General features: G+C 37.0%; 1 protein-coding gene across 1 annotated transcript; it reads left to right on the forward strand.

Annotated features, from left to right (window-relative positions):
- The first annotated feature begins 267 nt into the window (after window positions 1-267).
- LOC131562100 (desmoglein-1-like) lies at window positions 268-25256 on the forward strand. The gene is made up of 16 exons (XM_058811677.1): window positions 268-455; window positions 7071-7106; window positions 7492-7620; window positions 8295-8450; window positions 8584-8731; window positions 9674-9837; window positions 10087-10221; window positions 10793-10978; window positions 11143-11402; window positions 12327-12469; window positions 12618-12836; window positions 13972-14466; window positions 16563-16711; window positions 17208-17268; window positions 18702-18910; window positions 20434-25256. Exons 1-16 carry the CDS (start codon window positions 408-410, stop codon window positions 21403-21405), a joined length of 3510 nt encoding a protein of 1169 aa, XP_058667660.1. The 5' UTR covers window positions 268-407; the 3' UTR covers window positions 21406-25256.
- Window positions 25257-26579: the final 1323 nt, after the last annotated feature.

Raw genomic sequence — 26579 nt, forward strand, 5'->3', positions numbered from 1 at the left:
GCATTCAAAGCAAAGATAAGTTACCATTTTAATGATTCCTTATGTTGTGAGTAATTTATAAATCACCCGGTATCTTCTCAGCGAAGCTTGCCTCTGTTTTTAAAACGTACCTTTTTGTATCCAACAAAGGGTTTCAGTGCAATAAGAATTAAGGTGTGTCTCTTAGCTTTTTACCTGCAAGCATTTCAGGTGAGACCAGCCCAGGATTTTGGGGTGGGGAAAGAGGCTCTGTTATACAGCATCTTCAGTTCTTCCCTCAGAGGGAGGCAGAGACACCTTGAAGGGCTGAGTATAAGGACATGCACAGAGTGTCGTTTTAAATAGTCACCAGAGCTGGGGGGGGAGGGGAACAGGAACAGGCTGGTAACCATAACTCAGTTGGACTTGTTTCTGAGAAGTCAGATGCCATGGATTGGCTCCCTCACCGAACGGCTGCTTTTCTGTTCCTTTTGTTGGTAAGTCGGATTTTAAAACAATATTTGTAAATGCTGTGACGACGCCAGTTTCATCTTCCTCAGCAGACCATTGCGTTTTACAATGTAAACTATTCCCCAAAAATATCTTGTGAAATTTACCATAAAAACCAAAGCTCTGCTCATTTTAACAGCACTTCTGAACATTCTATAAAATCAAATTAACTTTTCATTAAATACTGATAAATGTTTCTTTTTAGACTTTTGGCGATCTGTTGATGTTCAAGATGTGACTTTCTATGTTTACTGCATGATTTTTCAGGCAAATGTTTACTGTGGCTGCTATTTAAAGGTCACAGTTATTAATAAAATGCTATAATTATAAAAATTTTAATGGTTGGATATAATTTGGTTCTATGTCCTTACATTTTTATCAGTTGAGGAAATACCTTTTTCTAAAAATTTAAAATGTCGTTTTCCTAAAACTATTAGCAAGATCGTTTCAGAGCTGACCAAATCCTACAGCTATTTTCAAGAGAGAAAAAAATGACAAAATTTAGTGATCTCAGTAAAGTAAAAATCAAGACTTGGCCTATTATTTCACATTGCAAAGGATTCCCGTGTTGTTGTGCCCTAGTGTCTGAGCCGCCATGTGCTGAGCAAGTGAATGCATGATGAAAGTGTTGCTCCTTGGGTTTGTTTTTCTCACTGTGAAAGGAAAGTTGTGGCTATGGTCAAGTGGCATAGTTGTTCAATGTGTTCATCAAGGCATGGAAACTACCCAGAAGGGACTTAAAAGGGCTATGGATGCCCTACTGCTCCTGCAATCTGATTTTTGTGTGTATTCATTTTACTCATCTGCGCTGCCCCCTTGAAATTCGGTAGAGATTTAAGGCCCTGAAGATTGAGAAGAGCAGGATTTCTGCTATTGTTATGTCCTGTGGTTTTCATGAAATTTTACATTTTACACTGTGTATTAGTATGTGTAAATGTTTGTTAACTTCTCATTACTGATGTCACTAGAAATGCTGTAGTCAGAGAAAAAGTTTGTGTTATAGGTTAAGAAATCCTAAAACTATTATGAAAATAAAATCTATTAATTTTAGGTGACAGCTCTGCAATCAGTAAAGTAGAACTAATTAACACAGAGCAGCTGCCAAGAAAACAAGGGCAAAACTTGGCAAAAGCAAGTTATGGTTCGGATAAGTTTCAGCTTGTTCAAGGCAGCAGAGAGGTGTCTGAGAGCGGCCTGTTGCACATCACACTAACACTTCTGGATTTTCATGAAACACAAGTGACTATTCATTTCACTCAGTTACCTGGTGATGCACACTCCCAGTGTGTCGAAGTTCAAAATGCTTGACTGTTTTATGTCTAAGACCTGTCCATTCAAAAGCATTTTGCTGCTTTACTTCTCCCAGCAGCTCTGGAGCCATTTTCATTCTATCAGTATACTGTCGTTACAATTGTGAGTGGCGGAGGGTAGGTGCTGGTTCAGAAAAAAAGAGCGATTTTGGAAAATGCCATTGTGTATGATGACTATCAAATATTTGAACTTTTACTACCCAGAGGAAACCCTTGTTCTTGTTATGTGTTCTTCTGCCCAGCAACGTTCATGATGGCCTGTACGACTTAATAGCATCTCTCAACTATTTAAAGAAAGGTGGTAGAAAAACTGTTGAGGTCAAATTATACATTTACGTATCCAGTTGTAGTCTATTCTGAGAAAAAATTTTGGCTTTCAGCTTAACTAATCTTTCCTGAAAATCACCTGTCTGAATGGTGTGTTTGGTTAGTATATTGTTAATAAGTTGCATCAAATAAAATTAACATGGAGTTATACATATTTTAGTAAACTACTGTATTTTCAAAAAAACAAAGGAAACTTACCAGCCCTGAAACAAATAATTTTCTCTGTGGATTTCACCATTGGTGGGACTGATTCTGCAACCTTTGCTCATGTGACTTCAAAGACATTATTCTCATGAGTAAGGGAGTTCTGTTTGTGATACTAGCACAGACACGTTTTATGGAAATAACCTGTTTGATCAGGTATGACTCTTCTCCTGCCAGCTATCATGTGACAGCCAATAATTTTAAATTCACCACATCTCTTATGCACTTTTGTCTGGATACATTTTCCCATATGTTATCTGGGTTTATTTTTTTCCCCCCCAGTCATAAGACTATGGTTACACATCCTACTCGTAACTTGATTGCGTAAAAATAACGTAAAAATTGTCAGGAGCTACATCCTCGTTTTGTACATTCATGTGAAACATCTGCCAGAATTGAATCAGGAACCTGCAGGTTCTTCTGCCAAATAATTCTATTGTAGAAATATAAACTAAAGCAATTCCACATCCAGGAACTATCACCTAAGATTAGGTACTTAAGCCTGCAGTTTTACATTCCTAAGTAAAATGGCCATTAAGAAAACATGCATTTGCAGCCAGAACACTCTAAGTCATATCAGAATTCAGGTTTTATTGAGGAGATTTATTGAGGGCACTTAGCATGACTAATTTGAAAAACTCGAATTGTAATGATAATGGCATACACCCTATATTGAAATTAATTTTCTGTTCATTTTTCTAATGGTTAAGCTCAGTTATTCTATGGAAATGTATTGTATCTGCATACAATAGAAGATACCATAGCAGAACGGAAATAATCTCAGTGGAAACTTTCCTAAAGTTGTCAGTTCTTTGAGTAAACTTATTTTAAAATAAATAAAACTTTGAAGTAAATTCTTCAGCCTAACATGAGCATTATCATAATTCCTGAATTGTTCCTGTCTCAACTGTTGAAAGAGTAATGGATTATCCATCCTGGGTGCAACTCAAAGTATTGCTAACACAGGAAACACCTGACCTCCTCTGAATTAGAAAACAAAATGTCAGGAAAATAATCCAGAAAATCTTTCATCTTAAATTGGATGAAGTACATTCATAAGTGACATATGAAAAAGTGAAGTATAGAAAAAGAAAATCATGTTTCAATGATTAAAAAGTGATAAAATGGCATATTTTTAAAATATGAGGGTTTGTCTTATATTTGAACTCTGCTTCTTATTTTTTCATAGGCACTGATGTATCATTTTTTAAAAGAGATGCAGAATGAATAAAGGGGAAGGGCTCATTATTGCAACCCTTTTCTAGTCAGGGCTTTGGATGAGTAAGAAAGATGTAAAAGTCCCAAAACGCTGACAGTACCAGAGCTACCACGGCAGCCTGATGACTAACACAATACGTGTGAGCTCTCAGCACTCCTCCCATCCAGGCCAACAACAATGCCACTGTTGACTTCAAAGAGAGAGAAGCAGATCCCATATGAATAATGCTGGGAAGATGTTAAAGGCATGTTCAGTCATTTAGATTTGAGTAGGTGGAGAAGGGAGGATTCCGTAATTACGTATGATATTGCTTGGCACTCAATTAATGATTAGTTAATTCTTGTTTGTAAATTGCTTTGAGAGTGCAAAGAACAGTAGACATCCTATGGGCTTAATTCTGTCCCCAGTTACATCAGAATAAATCCAGAATAAGTCTAGTGTGACTCTAAGGTGCCATTTTGGACACAGTGTCCAGGTATCATTACAATAAAAGACAAGCTTTCAGACAGAACACTGTGCAAATGACAGAAACCAAGATTGTTTCCTGCCTGCTCATCTGCCAACCCATAACAGAAACAGCTTGTGCAACCAGCGTCTAGATTCTCTGCAGCTTCCTTTTTTTCACAGTCTCTCAGAGACTAACAGAACAGTAAATCTTGGCATCATTCTGACCAGCTTGCCTACCCCAAGATCCTCAGGATGCATCCCACACATTCCAGTGGCTCCTATTGCTTTAATTATTGTTTATCCCTGTGTCTTTGGAAAGTACTGTACTTCGATATGGGTTCAGAAGGGATTTGTTTTTTAACTACCTAAAAATTTGCAGGGGTTAGCTGCTAGGAGACAGAACTTATCTGCTGGAAATAGCACTAGGAAAAAAAAAGGTTTGCATCTCAGATAAATATTAGAAATAGACAACTGGGTTAGGGGAAGACATCTAACTGCTGGTGACAGTGGAGAACCAGAAGGCATTAGCTAGGGACGGAGAGGAGCCTCTATCCCTGAATCCAGTAGGATAAACGTAATTTCAAAATTGTTCAGATTTATCTGGTGAGCTAGACATTTATGTCTGATGTCTGCCTGCCCCCCCTTCCTATACCATAGCTGTAACTGAGAGACATACCAAACAGAGCCACCATCAGAGTTCATCGGATCAGCCCTTTCAAATAATAACATGAACTATACTAAGGACTCTGAATTCAAGATCTTCCATTACCAACAAGTAGCAAAATGGGGTTTTTCTTCACTATCACTGCTCAACTGTGAAAATACAGGGCTTAAATTCATAATCCCTAGCATCACCAACATCCTGATGTTCCCATTACTGGTGCTCAAAAACAAAGGATAAGACTCCAATGCGAAATATAAATTTTTCACTGCTTGAAAACAGAACTCCCTATAGGCTGGAATCAAGAGATACATGAATGGTCATGTCTTTAAGTAATAGAATTCTTTACAGGTATAATTCTTATTTCAGAAAAAATCAGAATAGTTTTTCAGAATATGAGAGTGATGTGGCTGGTCGTGAGGCATTAGTCTCGCTGTTAAGTAAGGATAGGCCACATGATGCAGACAGCAGACAAGATTCACTAACACTGCACTGGGAGGTGCATACCCATACTTTGCCAGGTCAAGACAATTGTTTGCATGCCAGAAGGGATTTCAGCCTAAGGGTGGAGAGGATTTCATTGTGCTCACCAAATGAGGTGGGATAGACTGATAAGAGACGTTCAATTAGTGTTATTTCTGGTGGACCTCATCACTCAGGTTCTCTCATGAGGGTGCAGTCTTCCCCTTTGACTCTTCCATGTTCCCCTGGACTCCAAGGGGGATTATAAAAGAACAGGACTGAGCTCCCACTGGGGCAAACAAACCCTGCCATTCACAGGGAGCCTGATATTGTCCCTTCTCTGAGATGAGGAACAGAACGGCTGCACATGAATTTGAAGCCTATTCTGAAGGTGAAAATTTAAACAGCCATAAACCCAACAAAAGTTAAAAGATGTATTGGTACTTTTAGCACAACATGAACATACTGTAGTGATTCTCCTGCAGAGTACTTTTCTTAACCATTTATGTCAATAGCTGGCTCAAACAAGGAAAAAATCCTTACTCTGTGAATAGTCAAAAAAATTTCAAGCTACATATGCACATCAAATGGGCAGATACAGTCTAAACTCCTCCATTGAGATGCAGATTAAGGCATCCATTACAGGCCAAGGTCTCAAGGGATGTTTTGGGTAAAACCAGATCGTTGGAAACACTGTTTTGTACATGACAGATGGTAAATTTTTGCAGCATAAAGGTAAATGGGGAAGAGAGAGAGAGAGTAAGGAGGGTGAAGCAGCTGTTCATTAATCTGTTGCATGTAAGAAGTTGTCTTAACGTGAAGTAAGTGGAAAAAATTTTGTGTCCATGTTCCAGTCTTGCCAGTACAATGCAATAAATTTGAAGCGAGGAAAGTCCCATGATGTAAGGATAAAAGATGCCAGATTTTATCCAAGTATAGCTGACATAAAACCCCACAGATATATCAGACAAAACAAAGAAACCAAAACAAACAGAAAAGCTATGGGAAATTATAAGGAAGGGAAATACTCATAACTGCGGCTGTTAGCATTTGTTGAGAAAAAAGAAACGCTGCAATAATTTTTGAGTCACCTGGATATTTTCTATCTTCCAATGATGAATGAAGCAAGAATCCAGTTCTGAAAATCCCACACTCTTCACCCTTTATTGTCTGAAGAGAGCCAAAGCAGATCCTAAACCTGAAAGAAATGCTCTGAAGAAATTGAACTTCATTTTCACACCCTATTTAGGAATAAAGTTAATTAAATTGTGCTGTCTTTTAAATTGTGCTAATCAAGAAATTGAGGCTACTCTCATTTGAATTTTAGTTTTAAAGTAATTACATACTGCATCTGATCCTGCTACCTTTATTTACTCAAGATTAGTTACATAGTTGAGTCTCAAATCAAAATCAACTGCACTCCAGGGAAATTTGCCTGAAAACTTCAGGTGGGTTTCCATCCTACATTGAATCTCTTCAATCTCACTGGAAAGTTCCAAAAATCCCATTTTCATTCTTTTTGGTTCAATTACATAATTAAGTACTCCAGGGTTATTGTCAACTTTCTAAATAGGAAAGAAATTGAAAAGATAATTAATTATTTAGGATAAATACTTCCCTGGTTTCCTAGATTGCTTGGTAAAAACTCTTGCAAACACTTCTCTCTTCAGCTGAGGTGTTAAAAATCTGTGTGAAAGTTTTATTTTGATGAAGGTATAGTTTGAAAATTGCTCTGGCATATCCATTCAAGTTCTGTCTTGAAAGACAGAATGGATTTTGAAGGTTTTAACTCTCAAGGAATTTATGTGCTGGATATAGAAAAAAAATTGAATTTCACAAACTCATTTATGGAAATCTTGCAGCTAGGTAAGCTATTGCAATAGGCCTGCAGTACAGCAATGTTGCAGATCCATTTTGCTTGCTGCATTTTGCCTTGCATTTCTACATGCCAATTTTTTTATTGTTCTTGCAGGTACTCTTGGATTTCAGCACAGGATTTCATGTAGAGGTAATATTTATTTATTTAGAAACTTTTTTTCTGATTAAACAAAATGTTACAAATGAAAAAATCACTTGGAAAATACTCAACTGAGACCCTTCTGAACCTGAAGATTGAAAACATATTTAAATATTAAACAGCTGCAGGTAATAACCTGCTAACCTTCTCAAGAGAAATTCACCTAAATCTAAATTAGTATCTCAAACAAATGAGTAATTTTAAAATAAACATGTACAGTCAATAGAGTTTGGGAGTCACAGACATGTAAAAAAGCACATGGTAAAAAAGCACATGTCTACAAAAATCTCTTTTCTTCTTTTTGTTGTAAATTATAATTGTCTGTATTTGTTTAAAATGGACTGAGGTCACATGATACTGGAATTCTCTGTCAAAGGTAAAAGAATGGGATGAAAATGGAATGGCAAGATGGAAAACCTTTAGAAGACAAAAACGTGAATGGATCAAATTTGCTGCAGCTTGTAGAGAAGGAGAAGACAACTCCAAGAGGAATCCAATTGCCAGAGTAAGTAGAAAGAAAAACACAATTATTCACTGACAAGGAAGTTTTGCCAAAGACAGGCTGATAAAAGCAGAGAGATTTAAAAATACCTATGCTTAGATTAGTAAAAGCAAGGAATGTAGAATAAAAGAAAGATGATGCAACATTCCCAGCTCTGCTAAGACAGTCTCATAAGAATCCATGTGGCTGCTGAGGAGTAACCAGAGGCTTCCTAGAACATTGCCATGAGTCTACTTCCCAGGCAGCTCCAACCAGTGACATTTTTCTTCTCTCTCTCTCTCTATACTTGGGAAACCCCTGAGCAGAAATTCAAAGACTGTACATAACCTGTGGGAAACAGAGAAAAAGAAATATTTTCCTGTTCTCTCACTGTGATCATGCCCTTACTGAGTTCCAGCCACAGTGTGATACTCTTGGAATATCTCTCCGTTTCCCTGACAGACATAGGAGAAATAAAAGGCCCACTCAGCCCTTGAGGGCACACGGATATTTAGGTTGACATTTTTGTAGAGGAGCCTTCCATTGATTCTGTCAACTGAACCTTGTAATAAGTAGTTGAGAAACTGAAGTTATATGGAATTTTTTACAGGAACTAGGAATAGAAGAAAAAACACTGTAGGTGTCCTCGGAAAACTGGCATAAATTATTATTATTATTATTATTATCTGTTACTGTAGATCCGGTCTGATTGTGAAGAAGACAATCCAATCACATACAGCATCTCTGGAGTTGGAATTGATCGTGCACCCTATGGAATATTTGTTGTTAACCCAAGAACAGGAGAAATTAATATAACATCAATAGTGGATAGGGAAATAACACCAGTATTTGTTGTAAGTATTCCCCTTTTTCTTGACTTTTATAATGATATATCCAGGGTGGACCTGACAACAAGTTTGCTTGTTTCAGGTTGCTACTTTGCTTAGTTAACTTTTGGTTTTAAAACAAGTAAATCTCTTTATTTAGATACGTTGCTTTGCTAAACACTCAGTGACCGGTATAGATTTGGAACCACCTCTTGAACTTCGAGTCAGAGTCCTGGATATAAATGATAATCCTCCTGTATTTGCACAAACTGTATTTACAGGATCTGTTGAAGAGAGCAGCATGGACAGTGAGTACCTGTGCTATGCCTTCCTCAGAACTGCTAGTGAAGCTTACAGAATACAGTTAATATAAACCCGGGGAGCTCTTTTTGCTTTTCTTAAGCAATGACATAAAATGGTCAGGGCCACTGCAGAGGAGGGAGCTGCAGATACTTCTCCAAGTGCTATTTGAGCCAGGGCCTGGGCTAATTGCTGTAAATTAAACAGCAATGCTTCCTTCTCCCTTTCCTCCCACACACGAGTGCTGAATGTTCCAGTTTCTAACCATACCATCATGCAAATTCTTTCAGATGTGAAAATGTAAAAGAAATAATTTCATTCCTTCTCATTAGAATAAAAATATCATTACACTTATTTCCTTGGAGGGTATGTAAAATACATTTTCCCCCATTTTTCTCTTTCAAATATTTGTACTTGTAGCCTGGGTATTTGCAATTGCAGCAAAACATTACTAAATAATTCTGTACTTAAACCATTAAAATGGTTCTTTTTACCAAAAGTGCAGTAATCAACATTAGACATGCAAATAGCACTGAGGCAATGGTGCCTAACACTCATTTTCTTCTTTCTAGAAATTCTCATTTAAAGCTGTGATTTCTTATAGTAATGTCTGCAAGCTCAGTACTTGATGTATTTGCATATTCCCTATGGTGATAGGGAATTTAACTTCTTTAAAGAAGTTCAGTGAAAACCTGCATTATTTTTTGTGACTTTGATTTTTAATTCATTTGAAGTCATTGTCAGAATCAGTACTACAAACCTAAAGTTTTGGTTTTCTCTGTAAATGTCAAGGAATAGATAGCCTTCTATCATTTTCATACACTGTTTTAGCATTGTCTTGATCAGTTGTTTGCAGAAACCCAAGAGATTTTCTTGGGGTTTTTTGGTTTTTTTGTTTGATTGTTTGTTTTGTGGGTTTTTAACTACTATTTTTTAAAATTTATTTTTAGACACACTGGTGATGAAAATCATTGCAACTGATGCAGATGAACCTAACCATTTGAATTCTAAAATTGCCTTCAAAATAGAGAGTCAGGAACCTTCTGGCCCACCCATGTTCATTATGAATAAATACACAGGAGAACTCCATCTTGCAAATTATCTTGACAGAGAGGTAACATTTCCCCTTCCAAAGCTAAATAAAATTATGCTGTTGTGAATATGTGCTATGAGAGTGAGAAAAATATAGAAGAGAGAGAAAAGTTTTGTTTTTTTCAAATATTAATGGAGAAATGCACGGTTTTGATGTGTCGCAATAAAATGTCTAATTAGAATTCCTGTATTAGGAAATAGTAGCAAGCATGAGTTATTTATAAGATGCACAGATGGTCTTCTAACATACTCATTTCTCTTTTTGTGACAGCAACATAGTAGCTACACTCTGGTTGTGAAGGCATCAGACCGGGACGGCGCTGCAGATGGAATATCATCCCTTTGTAGCTGTAATGTGAAAGTCATTGATGTTAATGACAACTTTCCAACTCTTGCTCAAAGCTCCGTAAGTTTCCAATAACAAAGGCAGCAATACTGATTTAAAACCCCATTTACAAGGCCCATTGGTAACAGAGCCCTTACTAACCCATAGAGAACCTTCACATTTACATGCTCCATGGGATTGACAGAGTTGTTCCCTTGAAGAGTGCTCAGAATAGAGTCTGTCGCTTGTGCAACAATTCTGGTAACATACACACAGATCATTTTTGTATTCAGAGATGTAAATCCTGACACTGTCAGGACTGACTTCTTTGTATTCAGAGAAATCCTGTCATACAGGTGCCCAGATCCCTGCAATATGAGATTATGTAGAATAACCCAATCCTTGGAAAACCATTTCTTATAGAAAGCACAAATCCTTTTCTTCTAAGATACCTCTGCAAACCTTGGAGGTGACACTTGGAGATTTTCAAATCTGTAACCATAATCACAATTTTCCCAGAACGCATTGTTTTTATGTAAAAAAATTATTCACTGCTCAGAACATCTTTCAAAAGAATCTCTGCAGACAGCTGTGTTTTCCTGTTTTCCAAACATATATATGTTTGCTAATAGGTATTTGTCTGTCATTTCAGTTTTCAGCAAGTATTTCAGAAAATTCACTCAGTTCAGAACTGCTACGAATACAAGCTCTGGATGCTGATGAAGAGTTTACAGACAATTGGTTAGCAGAGTTTTTCTTTATATCCGGTAATGAAGATAACTGTTTTGAAATTGTTACAGATCGAGCCACAAATCAAGGAATCCTTAGAGTAATTAAGGTATGGATAAATATTCAGCTCTTGACTTAAAATTTTAATTAATTGTTAGTAGAAATAAACAGGCAGTAAAAACACTGTCACTCAACCATTTAAAATAAAAAATATTTTTAAAACATTAAGGGAGCTTTTATGTATTATCTAGTTCTCTGTGGTTTACCTTTTAGGAGCTGGATTTTGAACATATCCGAACTCACGCACTGATGATCGGTGTCAGGAATGTAGCTGCATTCCACCACTCTGTTGCACATGAGTACCAGATATTTGGGACACCCCTGACAGTAGAAGTAAAAAATTTGATTGAACCACCAAGATTTCATCCATCTTCAGTTGTGTTTTCCCTGCCACAAAACGCAAGAGTGAATTATGTTGTAGGAACATACACAGCCATGGATGAGGACACTAGAACCATTGCATCAAATGTTGTGTAAGCTCTACTCTGCTTAACTGCCTGGGTGGAACAATTCTTTTGAGATTTCAATGGGATGAGGAATATGTATTTTAAAGGATGCTTTTAAAAACAATGATTATTGATTAGCAATAGAAAAATGGCAATAGAATAGTACTATATAGTATCATACATTCTATGTTATTATGGAATAGTATATAGCCCATTTTTGTCCTTTTCTTTCCCGACAACTTTTCTTAGCCTTATGCACAAGACAAAGAAAATATCACTTTTCTAACAGGCTGTAACTTATATAGACTAGAAGAGGGTTTGGTTTTTTTTCTCAGCCTAAGAATGCTTTTTCTTGAAACATTTGCTACAAGGAGGGAATTTGTTAGCATCTCAAGAAAGCAGGCAGAAAATCCCAAGAACAGTTAATATTTTCCAAGAACAGAGTAAGCCACTACTAGCTAATTCTCTAGTAAAAAAAAATTTACACCTGTTTCTCTTGAAATTAACAATAATAACTGAGATTATAATTTGCTTTTCAGTGCATGTAGACATAAATACAGCCTATTTACAAATAAAACATTCCTAAAGCAGAAATGTGTCAACAAACACAACTTTAGAATGTTGTAAGAAGAACTGTGGATTTAACCATTGCTATAAACAAGGATTCTAGTAAAGGTTCACAGGATCCAGAAAAGTTTTACTTTTGGACTATGATGCCACTTTCAAAATAAAATGGGTTTCTATGCATTTGCTTTATTCCTAATTACTTTTCTGGTCTACCTTTTTTTGGAGTCTACATGGATTTTGCTTGAACTGGGTGAAATGCAATAGGATCTAGCATAGCTGAAAGAAAAATGCCAAAAGAAAAGTGCCAAATTTTATCCGCAAAATAAATGTGTAATACATATATTCATAACATAACGCTGCGTATTTTTACTTCACCAAACACAGATATAGCATAGGACGTGATCCAGCTGCCTGGTTCAGAATCAATCAAAACACTGGTGAAATCATACTGAACAAAGTTATTAGCCGGGATTCTGTCTATCTGGTCAATGGGCAGTACCAAGCAGAGGTTCTGGCTATCACCAGAGGTAAGAAAAGAGATTAATTTTTCCAAAATAAACTCTTTGTGTTCCAGATTTCTCTAAATGTTTTTTGCTGTTTCTAGTTTCCCAACCCTAGCTGCATTGTTTATAGTATCACTATTTCCCCCTGACCACAAATACCTTCTTTTTACAGGGGTTCCTCGATACACTGCTACTGGCACCGTTGTGCTTTCACTAGATGGCATCAATGCCAATTGCCCAACTATTAATACTGAAGTGAGGAAAGTATGTATGCATTCCCCATCAGTGGTTATCTCAGCAAAGCCCAGGGATGGTGTTGTCTATGCTACCCCCTTCACATTCAGCATACATGGTGAACCTCAGACAACATGGATTATCAGACGAATAAATGGTAAATTAACCTGCATTTTATAACAGAATAAATGATAGCAATAAGCTCTTATCTAAAATAACTGATTGGGATGTTGCTTTATTAACAAACAAAACACTTATTAGAATCTATTCAAATTTCAGTTAATACAAATCTAAGAAGTTACTCCAAATTTGAATATATGCATGCAAATATATATATATTATAATATTTGAATTAGAATTATTACATATATTATATTTTAAAGGAAACTGAAAATTTACTAGCAAAACTGTACTTTCAGTATAACTATGACAAGAGCCTTTATGGGTCTAAACATAATGAAGTAAATCAAAAGGAGTAATTTGACACTTTTTTATTTCTGTGTTATCTAAAAAATCCTAAGCATATATCAAATCTCAAATTTGTTTATTAAAGTATAAAGTTTATAGTTAGTAGAGCTTTACTTTTATGAGAGGCATGTGAAAATGACAAATTAAGATTACAACTTTTAAAATTTATTGTACCAGTCATACCTACTTGTATTTTAAGGAAAATTGTTTTAGTCAGTGCCCAGTGAAGCTTTGCCAGTTTCCTTCAATACGAAATAACAAAATAATGAATTAATCAGATCCCATGCATAACTAAATTACAGAATTTGCATTACTTACTGTTTACATAGAAGACTACATTATATGGCAAGTATCACAATTGCAAGTATTCTTCAATCTCCTACCTGTCCTAAACAGTTGCAAATATGTAATCTTAAATATTTTAAACCTTCTGAAAAATATGGATGAGTTCCTTGAGAGAGGAATAAAAAAATGCATAAAACTTTCAACTTTTATCTTTACCATTGTGCGAATAAAATTCAGAAAATTTAGCAGTAGAAATAAAAGACTTCATTTTCCCCTTTTGTACTACTCTAGTTTAGAAGTGATAACTAGACTGATTTGGCTCAGGTTTTGCAAGGAAAAAAACAAGCACAGATGAGTACTTAATGTTTCAACTTTGAGTAAATAATGTAGATGCATAAGTAATTGAGGTGCTTAGAAAGGGAACACTTTCATTCTGTTCTATGAATGTAATACACAAGTAGTATAGATTTGTACAACATTTGTAGTCAATACCTTCATCCAAATATTTTTCCTCTTTTTTTTTCCCCCCCCCCCCCAAGATTCCTCTGCGGAACTAGTGGGCCAGAACATAGACTTTTACCTTTATAGGATCTACGTCATTGTAAGGGACAGCCAAGGCCGGCGCTGTGCTCGACCACACATAATTCCTGTGCAAGCTTGCCAGTGTGACAGTCGGAACTACTGCACCAGTGGGGCCACAAGAATAATTATCATCGGTGGTGGTGGTGGCGCTGGTGGCGGTGGTGGCACTACTGGTGGTGGCGGCGGCGGCACTGGCGGTGGTGGCGGCGGCACTGGTGGAGGCGGCCGGGAAGACGGAGGGCAGCAAGGTGGTGGTGATTATGGAGGAGATTATGAGGACCACACACAGTCGCAGGGTTATACTGATGGCTACGAAGGAGGTGATGAAGGATATACTGCCTACACTGACAGCGGTTATGGAAATGAAAATTATGGCAGGCAATTGGATTCAAATACCACACTTAGTGGCGCTGCCATTGGCTTGATGTTCCTCGGCGGACTAATATTTGTTTGTAAGTATAAATTAAGGAAACTGGTTTTATTATTTTTCTAAATCATGTAAAAAATGCACTTTTCAATTCTTCTAAAATAAGGTTACTTTTTCAGTTGGTTGCTAATCCACTGGCTGCTATTGGCCATTTGATAGAGAAAAAAAATTGTCTTTTAAATGAAAATAATTTCCATAAGTTTTATGTTATACAGAGATTTTTCATTTAAAATTAAGCATTTTCTTTCTAAGCCTTCTTATTCCAATTCTTAGACAGAGCTGTCCTGTCACTTACATTTTGCAATTTCTACTTCCATTACATTACTGGAAGAATTGGACAAGTATCTGCTCCAAGTTGGGTATGAAAGGATCTAAAGAACAAGATTCCTTTGAACTCAAAGCCAGACTTCAGTAGCAGAACAATAAGTCATACATTTTGAAACTTTTGGCTACTCCTTCCAAACATTACATCTAATAAAAAGACAGTAGCATTTATGATAACAGGCTCAAAGCAGGATGCTAATTCATTTGTCCTAGTATGTTTATGAAGAATTATGAGCTTCATGGACTCAAGTTAGAATTTATACAAGCAATTATTTCTCAGACTACCAGAATCATAGGTGATCAACCCTCTTTCCTGGCCTGGGCATCAAGTAATCAACATCTAAAATTTCCCACTGCAGAAATACTGATTACCAAACCTGAGGAAATTGGGGTTTTTTCCCCCCTGATTTTTTGAGGAGGGGGTTTGGTTGGGGTTTTGATCTTTGTTTAGGAGGAATCAACAAACACAAAATTTTGAAGCTTCAAAAGGCTGTGCAATTTGTAGTCCCCAGATGGTTTATCTTACAAGACAGACTGTCTTTCTGGCTTTGTAAATTTCCCCTCATAGTCTGGAGTAAATACAACCTTAGTCATGCTCTATGAGGCAGCACTTTGTACACAGTATAGTCCTTTCCCCTTTTCATTTCACTTTGATGTTCAAGTAATCAGAGGGCTGGAGCAACTCTCGTATGAAGACGAGCTGAGAGAGTTGGAACTGCTCAGCCTGGAGAAGTCTCCAAAGGAAACTTAGGGCAGCCTTGCAGTTCCTAAAGGAGTCCTGCAAAAGACCTGGAGAGAGACTTTTGAAAAGGGCATGTTGTGACAGGACAAGGAGCAATGGATTTAAACTGAAAGACAGTAGGTTTAGGAAGCAATTCTTAACTGTAAGAGTGATGAGACAGAGGCACGTGCTGCCCAGAGCAGTTGTGGATGCACCATCCCTGGTTCAAGGCTGGGCTGGATGAGTCTTTGAGAAATGTGGTAAGTGGAAAGCGTCCCTACCCATGGCAGAGGGATTGGAACTAAATGGTATTTAAGATCTCTTCCAACCCAAGCCATTCTATGATTCTATGAATTAATATTGCATCACCTTTCTAAAATAAGCAGTGTTTTTGATGCTGGCCATTACAAGCAATTCTGCAATTTCCAGCACTGAGTTCTTTAAACAACTAAGCATAATACAGCACTCTGGGAAACCTGATTCACTCTATGTAAATGTTTGGTGAAACTAGGGCTTGGGGATTGCCCCTACTGCTTTTTCATATCAAGCATTATGTATATGTAATGTACAACTGGAGCCTTAGCCAATGATCACTGTAGTCAGGTGGACTCTCCACTGATTCTTTTAAGTCTATTTTTACTAATATGTATTTCTTTTCAATTACAATACTTGAAGAGAGAAATGTATGCTCATATATCCAGAAAGAATAGCACTGAATGCTATACATAGCAACACTTGTTTTGTTCGTTTAATTTTAATATGTATGCAACTTATATTGGTTCAGCTGAGACAGATCAAAGTCTGTTCCCAGGCGTATAAGCATAAATTTAGAGTAACAGCCCCACCCCTGTGCTGCTGTGCTATAACTAAAGGTACAAATTATTCTAAATTTCCAAATACAGGTATCTCCATAAGCAGCAAATGATTCTGAAAGCCAGACTTACAGGCTGCTTGGTTAGAAACATTTTAAAGGCATATTTTCAAAAGTTCACGAGCACCTGCCCTCTGGGGAGAGCAGCTATTCCTGTGAGGAAGAGATGTGCTAAATAATTGTTTCCTGTTCTTTTCCTGGTTAGTGATTCCAATTTTGATGTCAATGAGCGACTGTTGTGGCTGTGGACCTGGTGCTGCAGGTGGAGTTGGAACTGGATTTGAACCTGTACCTGAATGTACAGAAGGGGCAATTCATCCATGGGGAATAGAAGGTGCACAGCCTGAAGACAGGGTCAGTACATCCCATGTTTCTAAAACCAGAAGTAATTTGTGAGTAAAGGCTGCATTTTTCTAGAGAAAAGGATAGTAACACTGTGTAATCTAAAACCAGTCTGGCATTGTCAACAATTTCCAGCCAGATATGAAAGGTGATTCTTAATTAACATTCACTGATGGGGTTTATGTGTTTTAAGCAGTGGTAAGTTAGTTTGGCACAAAAGTTTGGTGCCACTGTTCCTTCAGATGAAGCATAACAACCAGAAAGCTCCTTCAGTGCAAGTTTAGAAGCGAACACAAATCATCTTCATTGATCATTGTTCGTGTTGACAAGGGAAAAAATTTGTAGTCTCTTTGTTTTGTTCTGTTTTGATTGTTAATGGAGATGGTGGTAATGACCAGCCATCATTAACAGTTTGGACTGCTAATTTCTTGACATAATTCACAAAGTCTCGGTCTTCATATGGGAATTTCAAGGTAATCATTCAAGGAGTCAAAATGCTGTTTTCCAGGATGTCTCACACATTCTTGCCCCAACAACTGCTGCAGGAGGGGATTTTGGTGAACCTTCTGGTAAGCAGATCCTTAAGTCTTCTATGTTATGCTGTCTTTCTGCACTTCATGCCTTCAGATTCATGGGGTCCTTTGGTTTCCCAGGTATAACCCAACCCTTCCAATCTCATATCTGCAGATAGTCAAACTCATACAGGATTTCCTGTATGAATAAAAAGTCTTGGGTTTGAGCTTCTGAACAGATTAATTTCTGCAAACTACACTTTGAAATACAGCTATTTTGAAATAGCTGCCAAGGCTTTCAAATCCCAGGTATTTTTTCTTTATCAGCAAGGCTACTGAATGGAGGGCATTTTCAAGACACCAGAAGAAATCAATATTTAGCCAGAATAAGGATATTTGCTTTCATAACTTGGGTAAAATCTTCAGTTCTCCCCAGTTTCCTGCTTCCCATAAGGAAGCATGTGAAGTAGCTAGTTAATTACTGCCAATTTGTGTGTTAACCTAGACAAGCTGACATATAACACAATAAATGCATGCTTCTGAGATAAAGTTTCTCCAGGAATTCAATGATCATGGAGAATAAGCCCAGCTGTGCAGCATTACTTTATCCTTCTCCTCCATTCCCTACTTCAGAAAAGGAAGGAAGAATGCTGGCACAGGTCCATTTTCCCTACTTTCTGACAGGAAGAAATGTTACTCTGCAAGACAATCTCTCTGCTGACTATTTATTATAGAAGAATTTTCTCAGATTTCTCATTTCACAGAAATCAAAAAAATATGTAATTTAGCCTATGTTTCCCAGCGTAACCATAGTCAAGACTACTGTATGCAATTCTTTTATTATAATATGTGCTGATCATTAAGAAAACTCTTTCCTTGTTATCATGAACTAAAAAAGTACAGACAAGATGAAATCCTGTAAGTATTACTTTATTATAAAGGACATTTCCATTATGAATGATAAACTGGTGGTTATTATGATCCATTGTTGTTCTCCCCTAAAAAATCTCACTACTTGAAAATGTGAAGTAGTTACATAACTCTTTATTTTCTAGGATTTATAAAACTCTTTATTTTCTAAGTGTGTAAGGGAAAAAATTAATGCCAATGTGATCATAAATATGCATTTATGCATTTGCATAGATAAACATTATATGATTTTCTAACATAAACCCCACAACAGCATATATATACACTAGACAGAATAATCTGTTCAGCCAATAACAAACTAAATCACTGATTTTCTAAAACACATGCACACATGTTGCCTAGCCTCAAGAATAAAATTAAGCACTTAGGTGTCTGTTAATACGTATATAATTGTTACTGCAGTTTCAAAGTTTCGTACCTGTGCATATACCTGTGACTGAGACTGGTCTAAAATACCTTTAGAAACTCAGAAGTGTCATTATAGCATTTGTAAAAATAACGGACAAATTGTGTGTAAAAGTTTCACAGAGCACAGGAGCAATAACTTTTTCTGCTTTCAGACATATATAATAACACATATGGAGGAGGAGGAGTAGTAGCTTCTGGTGTTGAAGAAACTACAGGTGTTGGCTATGGCACTGGTACTGGCTACGGAACAGCTGGAGGAATTTCTGGAACAGGGGAAGCAAAAGGGTCAATTGGAGGAACAATAAAAGAGTATCGAGAAGGAGGAGTGAACATGGCCTTCCTAGACAACTATTTCTCTGAGGTAATTAAATGCTGTTCTTTGAGTTACTACTGTGAGCAGGCTTTCTGTTAGATTCCCCTTCCCAGGTTACGTGGTGGAAATCCAAAATAATTCTACTCAAATTGAAACTTCCATGCTATAACACTGCTGTGAAAGCAAAGCTGATCACACTGGTAGGAAAAGTTAGAACACTAGTAGTAGTAATGTCTTTGAGCTGCTGCCATAGTAGGTGGATTGTTTAGCAGCCTTTTTGTAAAATTGATGGACATAATGTGGGTCGAGGTAGGAAGCAATTAAATGATTTCATAATTACCCACCAAATTTATGTATTTCCAACCTTTCTCAGTGCATAAATATTTAATAACTTTTTGGAATTGTTCACTCCTACTTCCTGTACAGTTTGTTTGATGAAGTCATTCTAATCCTGAAAGAACTGTAAACATCAATTCCTCCTTATTTTTATTGCCATTTCTGCTCCCCAAAAGACTTGTGAACTACCAGTGACACAAATATGAAGTTTTTCAATTGGCAATACCTAAACTCACCTTTACATATGGGATTTTAAAAATGGTATGGAATTTACATGATTAACGGTTTCATGGGCTATATTTTTATTCATATGCATGAACTGTGAAGCATAAATGTTATAATTGCATGTCACCAAAATATCGATTAAGATATAAGGATTGCTATATTTCAAAATCTAAACAAGGTTCATGGAGGAGAGAACAGAGCAGTCCTGACATCCTGAGCATGGATTTCTCCCAGACTGCAATCTTCCTGCCTTGGCCTGAAGCACTATGTATTAATTGTCTGCCTGCCATAGGCCTCCACATACTACTGCTATCCTCCTGAACCATGTCAATTCCCAAACTCTTTGACTCTTTCTCCCAGGCCTCCCCTTCCATCCTTTTCTGCTTCCTCGAACCCCACTTAGCACTCACTTTAAATTCTCCTCTTTCCTGCCTGATGTCTTTGCAATGACCACATCAGGATCCAAAACATCATTCCCAGTTGGCGATTTCCTTCTTGCTCAAAATGCACTCCCCTCTGGACTCACCAAGTCTCCCCCACTATGGACAATCCTCCATCCAATCCTCCTCTTTCCTGGTCTTTTCATTGCTCCCTCGCCATGCTGCTTCACTCCTCCTCCTACCATTTTGCTCAGATACTGCTGCCCAAAGAAGGAATCTGTTTGCCTGTCCCCTTTGTCCCATAGACAGAGACACAGACCAAAATTTGAGATGCTATGTGTCTGCAGAAACAGGAATGAAACACTATTTAAATAAACTTATTTCAAAGTTAAAAAATGTTGATGGTATAGTCTGTCCTATTGATGTCCTATTTTTCAAGTCAGGTGGGCCTTACTGTGGTTGGGGAAACTTTACTGTGGTTCGAGTGTTCATGGTTAAAAACCTGACAAAATTCACTCTGTTATTCTGTTCTTCTTTTTTTTTTTTTTTCTTTTTTTTTTTTTTTCTTTTTTTTTTTTTTCTTTTTTTTTTTTTTTTCTTTTTTTTTTTTTTTGTTTTTTCAAACTACAGAAAGCATTTGTGTATGCAGATGAAGATGAAGGTCGGCCGGCAAATGACTGCCTATTAATTTATGATCACGAAGGAGTCGGTACTCCTGTTGGCTCCGTGGGTTGCTGCAGCTTTATTGGAGAAGATACAGACGAAACATACTTGGATACATTAGGACCAAAATTTAAGACCTTAGCAGAGATTTGTCTGGGCAAAGAGATCGAACCTTTCCCTGATGCTAACCCACCCTGGCCAGGCGTCAACATTCCCTTCCCCAGTCCTGAAAGTGATCTAAACCTCCCACCACCGGGTACCACCATCATTGTCAACGGAAGTGCACCTATGCCTCCCACCGCTGGCACTACAACGGTTGTTACTGAAAACACCTACACATCTGGGACAACCATACAGCCGCCGAGGCCCATGCCGGATCCCTTGCTCCATGGCAACATGGTGGTGACCGAGACGTACACCTCCAGCCAGCCCTCTGTTTGCGTTGACCCTCTGCGTGCATCCAACGTCGTTGTGACGGAGAGGGTTGTGGGGCCTGCGTCTGCCTCTGATTTGCGTGGCATGCTGGATATCCCCGATCTCACAGAGGGCTCCAACGTTATCGTCACGGAAAGAGTAATTGCGCCTAACTCCCGACTCCCGGCATCTCTGAGCATTCCTGATTTGGTAGATGGGTCAAATGTGGTAGTGACAGAAAGGGTGTTCAGGCCTGCCTCTGGCATGCCAGGCAGTCTAATAAATATTCCCTCAGAGTTATCCAATGCCCACAACGTGATGGTCACAGAGAGAGTAGTGTCAGGGGCTGGGATGAGCAGCCTGGGAGCAACAAGCATGGGAGGAGCAAATCTGGGGAGCCTGAGCAGCACAGGTCAGATGCTCAGTGCCGAATGTCATCTTGGTCAGGGAATGGGCACGGCATCTCCAGGCACCTCCCGGAGACGAATGACAAAGTACAGCACCATGCAGTACTCCAGTCAGTAAGGCCTCTGCTGGCACCCCTTCCTGCTGAAATCGCCATTTGCACCGACACTCATTAGCTGCCACCCACCAAAAATATTATTATTTATAACTAAGAAATAGCGCTAAAATTTCAGGGATTCCTGCTTGTGTGAGGATCTCTGACGGGTGCCCCACTTTGAGCTCAAATGCACTTTGTCAGTGAAGGGAAAATAGAAGTTAGCTTTAAATTTCTTTCTTTCTCTCCACCTAGCACTGCAAGTGTATAAAGAGACTAGTATTTTTGGAGAGATATCTGATTACTGGGGAGAGCAGTGAGAGAGGATCCTTGCATGCACACAGCATGAATTAATATAATACACAAGCATGTTAAAATAGTGTACAGCTGAGTGATCTCTCACAATAAGAGATTTGGATTAATAGGCCCTCACTGACAAGAGAGGAAAAGAATGTAGTTAATAATTAGTCAACTCAAGACTAAATAAGCACTTTCAAATGCATCATTTTACTTTGCATGTAATTCAAGAAGCGCTACAAAGCAGCACTTTCAACCATTTCTCCCATCACCCACAATAGTTATAAATAATAATTATATAAACATAACACACTTCCATTGCTTTCTGAAGTTCTCAGTAAACAAACACCCTGACACAGCCTGCCATGCTGTTCCTGTCATGGCAAGGAGTGATTTGTCACAGCTGGTGCTGCCACGTTGACACTGTCACCCAAGAAGATGTTGGCTTCATCCTTTCTCCATTGCCATTATAACTTTGCTTAAATCTAAAAGGACTTCAGTGACAATCAGGAACTCTTAGTCATATTTTTGTGCCAAACTATGACTACCATTTAAATTGCCAGTGTCAGGTTGTATTAAGAGGTCTAAATATATTGTGGCAATTCTTGTCTCACATACTGATAAGAAAAGAAAATCTTGGAAGCTTTGTGATGTAAGGAGGCAATAGCAAGTATTGTATCACTGACACTGGTAGCTGAAGTCTTCCTGAAAAGAAAAAAACACTTGGAAGCAATATAAATTTGCTAATAAGCAATGTGGAGAATTTTTATTTCTTATGTCAATGTATTTTGCATTGATATTTTGAAAGTTTATTTGAATGTATTAATTGAAAAAGTCTTTATGAGTTTATAAACTTAATTAAATCTGGCTTTTATTTTCCCACAAAAACAGCTCTGCTGGACTCTGTTATTCTAATAACACCTTAACATGTCTTAGAATATGATCTGAAGGACCAAAATATTGAAATATATCTTTTATCTCATTTTATTTGTGTATCATATGTATAGTAAACATAGCACACCCAACATTGCTTCAGTGTAAATAAAATAGTTATAGGGAGAGGCTAGCTTTTTTTGCTAGACCACCAAATCAGTAGTTTTCCTGAAAATTTTGCTTCTTTGGCTTTGACAGATAAGTAAGTGAAAAGTTTAAAGAGTTGTCTGTGAACCTCCCACTCTATAAAATGGAAAAGAAACTCAATTGTGTGTCTAGACTAACTTACCTCAGAAGGAATGGATAACCAGTTTCTGAGTCTGATACCAAGAAAAGGTTTCTTAAAAGATGTTTTTGGAAATACAACTAGATCTGCTGTCAACAACAGCCTGCAGTGCCCCCTGAGTCAATGCCACTGTCAACATCAGTAATCCCAAGGAGTCATGACCAAATCCAAGGCTACCTCCAAGAAAGGTCCCTTCCATAGCTTCAGGTTCTTTTCTACAGCAACTGAGCATGTTAGATGCTCTCCCCGTAAAATCTGACACGTTGCTGGTTTTGCTACTATCTGTAGCCTTGATTATCTTAAGTATCACTAAAATTGCATTGACTTTGAAGGGATTAGTCTTCCCTATATGTTATGTACCAACTGTAATTATGGTTCCTGGAACCATTCTTTAAAGAAGGAAAATAGGTACTGATATATAAAGCTATATCCTTCTACATCTTGAGAATTTTTGCTGAAGTTCACTAAAATGCTGACAAACTCCCTTTCATTTTGCTAACTATCTGTTTACATTAAAAAACAAATATTTAAAATACATATTACTATCTGGTATATAAAAAGCCTATGCAATACAGCCAAACTCCACAAGAAAATATTGTAATGTAAAAAAAAAGTTAAATCTAGTGTAAATATTTCCATAATCATCTTAAGCAAATCAGAAATACTTTTCTGAATTGCGTTCAAAGTAATGAAACTAGTCTTCAGGAGCACATGCTGAATTCCTTGAACAGGAATGCTGTGGGACATATGAGTGTCTGAACTATGGTCTCTTGCATGTCTAGAAATAGGGGAAGAATGAATAGGAAAAAAATAGAGAAATAGAAAAATAATAGAAAAATAGAGAAAAAAATGTTGTTTCAAAGGACATTTTGGTTTTGTGGTGGTTGTCTACTTCTAGTACTATCTTTTACCAACTTTTTAATTATTAATTATTATGTGATACAACTTCTTGAAATATTTCTAGCATCTTTTAATATTGGTTTCTCACAACAAACAGCAACTGCACTATCCTGTGCACTTCTGAATATTAACTCCTATTGCTTTGTAATTTTTACAACTTCCTAACAATTGCTTTCTTAGTCAATTGAGGATTCTTTTAGGTTCAAATATTTTAGATTCAATTTGTGGAAGAAAAAAATGCATGTGAAGACATGAACAAATACTTGGTTCATTAAAAAATCTGTTCAAATTCTTTTTCTAGCTTTATTGTTTAAAAAATAGCAAATAGTTTAATTCTGGCCAGCAGACATTAGTTTTGTTTCTTTTCTTCCAGCTGTAATTTAAAAGCCTGTTTGCTGTCTCACCTTTAATTGTATTGTTTAATAATGAAGAAGGAATTGTTTTAGGGAAGCAAGACAGTCGTGATATCAGTTCTGCTCTAAACCACTCAAAAGAAATGCTCTTACTTAGAGACAGCAACATGCAATACCAAGTGCATGGCTGGCTTTTTATTCTTTTTAACTCACGTTTATTTGGGAATAGGATCCTACAGTTTTAAACAGGCTCAGTGAGATCTTGGCATGATGAGAAGTATACTGACATGGAAGAAAACAGAGTCACAAGCTGGGGGTCTCGTTAGATTTCTATCTTAGGAACACTATCTCAATTTGAACTGCAAGTTTCAATACTTTTTACTCTGTCCTGATTCTGTGGTAATAAATAATACTTTTAAACTGTTGTGAGCAGCACTTACTATGCGCAATATGAAAAGGCCACACAATTTAAGCAACAATTTTTAAAAATTCTACCATTTTGCTTGAATTAACATAACTGCATATTTCAAATGCTCCTCAGTGTTGAGTCACCAAATGCATCATTTTATTTAAAATATAAGTAATATTACTGTGGGCTTGTGTTTTCATAAATAAAAATATTAGAGGTTTGTTTGTAATAGTTTCTGAATGGCACTGAAAAAATACAATAAATGATCATTTGGAACATCATGTTTTACATAGAGTGGCTCAGAATATTTTTTTTCATTTATCAGTGGGAAATACAGTTTCCTTAAAACTGATGGGGTTTTTTTCAGAAAAAAAAATTTCCTTCTTTCATGAAAAAAAGAAAAAAGAAAGAAAAAAAAAAGAACTAGAAAGTTTTGATTTAGAAAGTCAGGTAATTCCAAATCAAAGTTATTTCACGTGTCAAATTGACTACAATACTTTGTTTCAGGTTGCCAAGCAGAAATATGTGTCAGGTCTCACAAGAATCACAGTACAATTTCTTCAACCCATCATTCTCTGCATTGTTCTTCCTCTTTAGACAGCCTTTTCTGTGATACCTTTTTGTCCTGCAGCTCTGAAATCATGCTTCAGAGGAGCTATAAATTAATGCTGGACTACAAGCCACAGAGAGAAGGACAGCAGAAGTCTCTAGAAACACGGTGTTTGGGCAGCACAGGCATCACAGGCACATTCACTGCATGTTGATCAGAATGAACTGAACCAAGGAAAAGCACTTTGGTTCTAAAATCAAACTTCTTTCTAATATTCCAGATCAGTATTCATTATTAGAATTCTTTTTTGTACAGAGATTTTTTTCAAAAAGTTTTATCTGAACTCAATAAATTACTTTGAAAAACAGTATCATGTATTAAGCAAATGTCATCTAATCTATCATTTTATTTTGACTTAATGCTTTGACATCTTATTTTTGCAGTTTCATACAGAATTATTATGGGCACTCTTACATATTTCAGATAATGATTTAAGTGTCTTTTCAGGAAATTAAGTTAGAAGATAAAATTGTTCATCTTCAAATTTATAGCAACTTTGCTATCAGTCAGAATTCCAGTGCAACAAAGATAATTTATCATTTATCTTTAGTGTATTTAGAACTTGCCTAAAGAGAAATGAACCAAATCTATGCTACACATCAGTTTTTATGCTCAAGCAACTTGAGTTAAAATATATGAGTGCAGATACAAGTCAAAAACGGGTCCATAGAAAATGTTATTTCATATTCCAAGGGCTCTTAAATTTTTGAAAAAGGAGAATAATGACAAAATTACAACTGGTGACAGTTTTAGATGCATGTTTGTATAGCAATCAATCTGTCATGTTTCTTTATTTTGACCATATGTTAAAAAGCATCTTGCAATTCAGGATACAGTGAAATAAGTTATGAAATAGAACAGTCACAAAATGACAACTTAGGAAAGAAAAGCTGCTTAGTTGAGACCCATCCTGACTTCTGATGTTCATCATGTGCTGTTGGGCCTACCTGCAAATTTAAATAGCTGCCAGTTTAATTTTTTTATTTTTCTACTTTTTGAGAAAGCTCTAAAAAACAGCAACAATAGCAACAACACAACAACAAATATTATTTCAGGCTTCCTCCTAGCTCCTTCATTAAAGATTTGTTTCAAGCCAGTCAAAATCTAGGTAAAACAAATGGAATTTTTTACCTGCAGGCTCTGATTTTACAGTTTTCCAGTACCAAAGGTCTAGGTGAGGGTCTGTTCCTCTGCTGGTCACTGCAGGCTCAGGCTGTCAAGGAGGTGAATTGTGACACCAGAACAGGACTCAAGAGACAAAGGCTCCCCAGGATTCCCTACAGGATCTCGGTAAGTTGACTAGTTTTTCTGAATTTTCAATAAACTGTCTTTGAAAAGGGGGATTGCAACTTAATCTCCTGCCCTTAGGAATATGATTACAAATTCATCAATGATTGCAAGATGCTCAGGTG

This window comes from Ammospiza caudacuta, chromosome 1 (genome assembly GCF_027887145.1).
Source record: "Ammospiza caudacuta isolate bAmmCau1 chromosome 1, bAmmCau1.pri, whole genome shotgun sequence".
NCBI classification, from domain to species: domain Eukaryota; kingdom Metazoa; phylum Chordata; class Aves; order Passeriformes; family Passerellidae; genus Ammospiza; species Ammospiza caudacuta.